The sequence below is a fragment of the Capsicum annuum genome, chromosome 4 (genome assembly GCF_002878395.1).
Source record: "Capsicum annuum cultivar UCD-10X-F1 chromosome 4, UCD10Xv1.1, whole genome shotgun sequence".
In the NCBI taxonomy this organism is placed as follows: Eukaryota; Viridiplantae; Streptophyta; class Magnoliopsida; order Solanales; family Solanaceae; genus Capsicum; species Capsicum annuum.
Genome location: NC_061114.1, coordinates 51,946,078 through 51,952,688, shown reverse-complemented (window position 1 = coordinate 51,952,688; position 6,611 = coordinate 51,946,078). Strand labels below are relative to the sequence as shown.

Here is a 6,611-nt window from a genome sequence, read left to right as displayed (position 1 = left end):
GGGGTGGGGGGGATTGGTTTTTATTTATTTATTTATGTTAATATTTAATATTTTTTATACTTAAAAATGACGTGAAAGATGACGTGGCAGCTGATGTGGGGCAAGTGCATTATACTCACCGAAAAAGGGTTTAAAATGTTGTTTTTTAGTGGGTTCAAGAGTCCAGATGACAAACATGTAAGTAGGAGTATCCACATTACAACATGGACATAGTACAAGGGTCCATCGAATCATTTTGCCTAAATTTTTTTCAAAAAAAGTCTACCTCGATGACTGCCACTGCTGCAATTTTCTACGGTTAACTATTGCGACTTCTTCACTGCTTCACTTCAATGATGTGCTCGCATCGCTTCACGCTTCGCGTAATGCGTGATGCGGAACCTTGTCGCTTTTTTCGGCATCACGCTTCCATGAACACTCGATGGAGCATTATTACAGTTGAACTGCTATTAGTCATTACATCCTAATTCTACCTAATATTTGAATTTAGGTTTGGACTGAAAAACCTCTTTTCGAAACCAAGCCATATGCTGACGCTACAAATAACTGCTTTTCAGCCACAACCACCACCATAAACCATACTTAATCAACTGACTACCACAACCTCCCCCACAGCTCCCACCACAGCTGCCAAAGTCACAGTTTTGTACCTTCTTCCTAAACTCTGTCATAGCTAATAATACCAAAGCCAAATATACCCGCTCTCTGTTTGTCCCCACAGCCAACACCAAACTGCCACAGGACCCCTCAGGCCCTCACAACATTACCACAACCACTACCACTACTACTGTGTCATGGCTAGATTGCCTTAAACAGCAGCCTTTGCATCCCACTACATTGCCTTCTCTGCATCATAGGTAGACTTCTCGCCTTCTTCACTGCACATGTCAGTTTCTTAGAGTTGTAAAATTCTTCACTTCCTAAATTCTTGCCACTGCCTAGGCAGGCTGCTACACTCACCATTTTTGGAGGGATAAGTAGGCTACTGCACTCATCCTGTCTGAAAGATCAGCAAGTATAAAGCTGTCGTGGTACCAGGAAAAAGCAATCGCCCCACTTCACCAGCTGATTTTCAAAGAAGATAAATGCATCTCTTGAAATCAGAATAAACAGGGAGTTGCAAACCAACATACTGCTGCTCCTTTAAAAACAGAAACTAATGTAGACTGTTTAACTAATTGCAACTTTGCTTAACTTTATCCACACAATAACATACAAGTGTCTTCTTTGATATGCAAGTCAAACCTCATAGTAGGAAATCTTAAGAGTTGAAAATATTACGTATCCAGGTATTAACGGAGGTAGGCTCTTGGCTGAGGAAATGTGGACAGTTCCCAGTGGTGCTTTCAAACCATGCATGGCCCACATTGTAAGAGAGCTTGAGGATGCCCTGATAGAACACAATGCGACAGAATATATGAACTATGAAGTACAGAGAGAGCATTGGATATCATTTCTCTATAGAAAGGTCCATTGACCTTCCACCAACTAAATTTCAAACAGAACCATTGACCGCTTCCTTTCAAACCCAGCTCCTCCACTGCCAAGATAATCGTTCAGCAGAAGGAATCCGATTATTGCATATATAACAGATTCAGGTGAGAAGTTTTGGAGGAAATAATTACTCCACAAATTCCTTTAACTTTAAAGTCATCCCTTATTTATTCAGGGAGGAAGATTCTAATATGCAGTAGAGCTTCCAAATAAATGCCCCCTAGTAGTAAATTGAAGCATAAGTTCTTTTTAACGCATGACACAAGAGCACATGCAGCTTGGCAGAGATCACTTAGTTCACTACTCTGAATCAGTCAAGCACTGAAGCATTAATCTATCAAATCTGAAACCAAGTCCCATATAAATGAAAGGCGCACAATCCAAATTTAGGGTTCAGCCAATATGCCAAAACAGGAACTTTTATCTATTTAATACCTGATAAGTGGCATCTGTTCTTGAAAAAAAAGGATCAATGTAACCGTGTATTTTAAAAGATTGTGCAGCAATTCATAGTTTACTAAGTTTTTATCTTTTTGTGATAACGATGGCATGAGGGTAATTTGAAGATGACATATAATGAGTTGAGACAAATTAGTATGCTTGGGTCAAAAGATAGGATATCGGGTGCTTAGTCACTGTACCCATGAAGTATTAAAGCAAGGAATCCCTCTCTCTCAACCCCACTTTGGAGCAATATTCAAACAGACATCCCATGAAAACATAGACCACTCATCGTTGTTGGAGGTAAAGTACATTACACTAGTAGGAGATGTCAAACTGTAAACTAGAGTTAGAATTAGAGGCTCCAAACTTAATGAACCATCAAAAGAAAACAGAAAATTTTCATTAAACTCATCAGTTTTTTATGCAATACATAAAGAACCCAGCCTGTACGTAGCTTGTCACATTGCGAGAGTTAACCAAAAACTAGCTATTATATGATGAATTCTCACAGGTTATTGAGGATTAATACAACTGACTTTAACTAGATTGGAATTAAGGCATAATTGATGTTATCGTTGCAAGACTGACACCAAAATATGTTAACCAGTTAACATAAAGATGGATGAGACAGGGCAAGTTCATGCCAGTGTTTTCAGACACCATATATGTACGTCGGGTGTTAGACCTTTTTGTTTTTATTCAGCAAGTAGTATGTTAAGTTCCAGAAAAAAAAAAAAAAAAAAGTAAATACAAAGGGAACAAATGAAGTTGGGACGAATAAGAATACTCATTGCACTAGGAACCATATCATTTGAGGAATGCACGAGCTTTCAGCATTCAAAGTTACAGTGATTCAAAAGCATCAATGAGGTCCAAATAAACAAGTTTCATGTCCCAGTAATAGTGAGATATGTGTGATAGACAAGAAAGCAATGCGATCAAGTTGAAGAGCTGATTACAAAGCAGCTTGATTCAAGGTGTCTCTAGACTGGGAGATCTGAGATATTTGTTTCGGATGAATTATCTCAGATTCTTTATTTCTTTTTATCAAGAGAAGAATCATCTCCGAAAAAGCAACTAGAGCTAAGAGTTATTACTATATCAATATTCCTATAAGTCCATTACAGATCAAACACAGGTATGATCTTATAACTTTATAAAAATAAACACCGCTCAACCTACGCTAAGTGCCTGGTGGCCAGTGTGAAGACGGAAAGGAAAATGTGTAAACTCTAGAAGTCAATACCCATTAACTTTCTTATCTTGCCTGGTAGCCAGTGTGAAGACGGAAAGGAAAATGTGTAAACTCTAGAAGTCAATACCCATTAACTTTCTTCTAGATAAATCAAACAATGTTACCAATAACGAACCTGGAAAATAACTGCAAGACATATGGACAGAAAGCTATTTCCTTCTCATGTTTTCCCTTTCATTAAGTTAAATTCTGTACTGAAAAACAGTTATTAAAATACTAAAAGAATGAGAGTCTTGTTGGGATTAATAAGGCTTAGTTACACTTCATTCGAATTTTCTCCAGGAAATCATTCTATCCTAGTTAAAGACTTATATGTCCAAGTATGATCTGGAGACCACTTTATTTACTTCAAAAGATAACTTTTTTAGCATTACAAAGAAATCAGAGTGGATCAAAGGATTCAACCGACTGAGCAACCAGCTTGAGATTAAGCATAGCTGATTGATTGACTGACTGCAGGAATGAGATTTCACATGATTGTATTACATAACAAGTGAAATAGAAAAAAAAAAGGATTTGAGAAGGTAAACTAACTTTTACAAATAAAAAGCGCAACGAGTGTGCTGTTACATTTGTAGATGTCTTCAAAAACAAAAGACAGCATAAATATACCCACCAAAAAATCAGACAAGAATTCCAAGCGGAGACAAAAACCACTAGGTGATTCTTCCCATCTGTCCTAGCCTTGGTGGACACCAAAGTTACCTGATATCTGGTGGGAGGTGGCTGGTATCCCGTGGATTTAGTTGAGGTGCGCAAAAGCTGGCCCGGACGCCACGGTTATCAAGAGAGAAAAAGAAACGTCAAACAAGAAAATAAGAGGCCGAGATCCAGCAGATTAAAGTTCGAAGGAGCCATATGTAAAAAGCAGGCAAGGAGATCAAAACAACATTACAAAAGGTATAAGCAACAGTTGCTTCATATTAACTAGGTCAACAGATTAAGATGGTCTTGCAGAATTTATAGTAACACTTTATCCCCTCAAATTGACTTCTCATTCCTATTTCCACATATACAATCGCTATTGCGCATAAGCAATGAACCAACTAAAGATAATAGTAACGAACTGAAAAATTAGACTAAAGAAACAGTAGATCCAATAGGTATGCAAACTTTCAGCTACTAAATTACACCAATCATTTGCAAAAACATTGCCACATGTTTTAGTATCGGATTATAATGAACTGAATAGAGCCGAAATCAAACAAAGTCATTCAGCAAACCTAACTAATTCAGGATCGAGGCATATTTGATTGAAAATTTTATAAAATTAAGGTCCATTTGCACAAAACTTGCTACAAATTATTTACTATCAGAATTTAATGAACTGGATAGAGCGGAAATCAAACAAACTCATATAGTTTAACCTAACTAATTCAGGATGCAAGGCACATTTTACAGAGATTCTCATAAAAACAAGGACTTCTCACAAACATGATCTCTAAAACAAAGCAACCGATTTATAATACACAAGTAAAGTAAAGTAGCATAGCTTACAGATAAAGAGTACTAATACAATGCTGCATCATTTCAAACATTAAACAGAGCTGGATTTGCGGTCGCTGTGCTAACTTGGATTTCAAGCAATTCCAAACGACGCTCGAGTATATCAAGCTTCTCATTCAATGTAGCCAATTTACTCTTCGTCGTTGCCTCTGAAAGAAACAACAAAATCAACAGCGAAGATGTTTAAGAAATATAGAGTTAATGGTAAAAAATACAACTAAAGTTTGTAGGGTTTTATGAGTTTTATAACTGAAATATCATGTGTTTCCTACCTAAACTATCATGACCTATTTATCAAAACATGCCTCAACTATCCGCTCTCTTTTCCTACTTGAAATATCACCATCATTCAGGTAGGAGAAGTGAATAATTGATAGTTGAGGTGTGTTTTAATAAATAGTTGGTGTAGTTCGAGTAGGAAACTCACACTGGGCGGACCTATGGCCAATTTTGTGGTGCTTTGGCACCCGTAAAATCTGACACAAACTAGGTATAATTATATAAAAATTGGTATAAGATCTAGAAAAGCACCATGTGAACCAAGAATATGGTTGAGTGCTAAGATAGCTGGGTGGTTTAATTTTCAGGCAAAACCTTAAAGCTTTGGGCATCAAGATATGTGTTCGAACCTCCTGGACACCCATGACCCATGACCCATGACCCCTAAATCTTGGATCCGCCATGGAACTCACATAGCTGATAGTTCAGGTATAAACTTGACAAATTGAGATATTTTAGGTGTGTTTTTGACGCTTCACTCAAAAATAAATAAAGATGGGGTCAAAATTACACCTTAAAGTACATGAATTTTCAAGTTTCATAACTGAAATATCATGCGTATGAGTTTCCTACTAGAATTATCACCAATTATTCATCGAAACATACCTCAACTATCAGTTGGTCACCTTTCCTACTTAAAATATCACGTTCATTCGGGCAGTAGAAGTGAACAATTTATAGTTGATGCGTGTAGTCATACTTCATGTAGGAAACTCTAGCAACTGATAGTTCAAATATGAAACTCGGGGGACACTTTTAGGTTTGTTTAAATAAATAAACAAAGAGGAATTTAACAAAAGACGAGAAATATACCGAATTGGACAAGGAAATCGAAGAGTTTACGGACATTGATGGAAATGTGAGATATGAATTCACGATTTTCCCAATCAGCTTGTACTGCTATCCCTACATTCACTGCGTTTGTTATTCCTCCGGCTCTTGCCATTTTTCCGATTGCGAGAGAGATCTGGAGAGTCTACAGTTCTCAGCAAATTGATTTTGCCAATTTCGATCCTTCACATTTTCTCACATTTTCTGCCTTTTTCTGTTCTTTTGTTTTTTTAAGGGCGAAGTGGCAAATATGCCCCTTTATAATTTAGAGCAAATATAAACTCTTTAAAATAGTAGAACAAATATATTTCCCTCGTTTATCAAATGATGCACGTAGACCTTATGAACATACTTAGTAAATTCATCTGTGCTTCGTGCGAATTAATTAAATTATGACTTTTAAAAATTTTAAATTTTTAAATATTATTTTAATTTATTTTTTATTCACCTTTAATTTTATATATATATATTTTTCTTAAGTTTTCATCATTTAAATATTTTTAATATTCTAAAATACTTAAATTTTGTATAATATAATGTAAGTGAAAAATAATTTTCTTAAAAGAAAGTAGAAAAAGTTCAACAAAACTTGATTTATTTTAGTGTATATTTTTAACAAATTTTAGAGCTCAATTATGTATTCATATATTTAATCTTAATCTAATTATACAAAGTGTACACTTTTTATCTTGTTTTATTTTTTCTCTCTATTTAATTTTTTAAATCTTTAATATATTTCTCTTTTCTACTTTTCTCTTCTTACTTTCATACCTCTTCATTTTCCTTTTAAGAAATATCAAAT

The 6,611-nt window shown here is 35.6% G+C and overlaps 1 protein-coding gene across 3 annotated transcripts in view; it reads right to left on the bottom strand.

Annotated features, from left to right (window-relative positions):
• Nucleotides 1-6,130, bottom strand: part of LOC107868109 (protein BRICK 1) — a 10,353-nt gene extending 4,223 nt beyond the window's left edge. Inside the window, exons 1-3 of one of the 3 annotated variants that reach the window (XM_016714701.2) lie at nt 5,792-6,057; nt 4,691-4,848; nt 3,593-3,955 (exon numbers count right to left, since the gene is read on the bottom strand). In XM_016714701.2, coding sequence (XP_016570187.1) covers nt 4,724-4,848; nt 5,792-5,924 — 258 coding nt within the window. In that variant the 5' untranslated portion in view covers nt 5,925-6,057 and the 3' untranslated portion in view covers nt 3,593-3,955; nt 4,691-4,723. Of the gene's footprint in view, nt 1-3,592; nt 3,956-4,536; nt 4,849-5,791 lie in introns of those variants that run through there. The other 2 variants (XM_016714702.2, XM_047411807.1) reach the window with 2 other exon arrangements.
• Nucleotides 6,131-6,611: the final 481 nt, after the last annotated feature.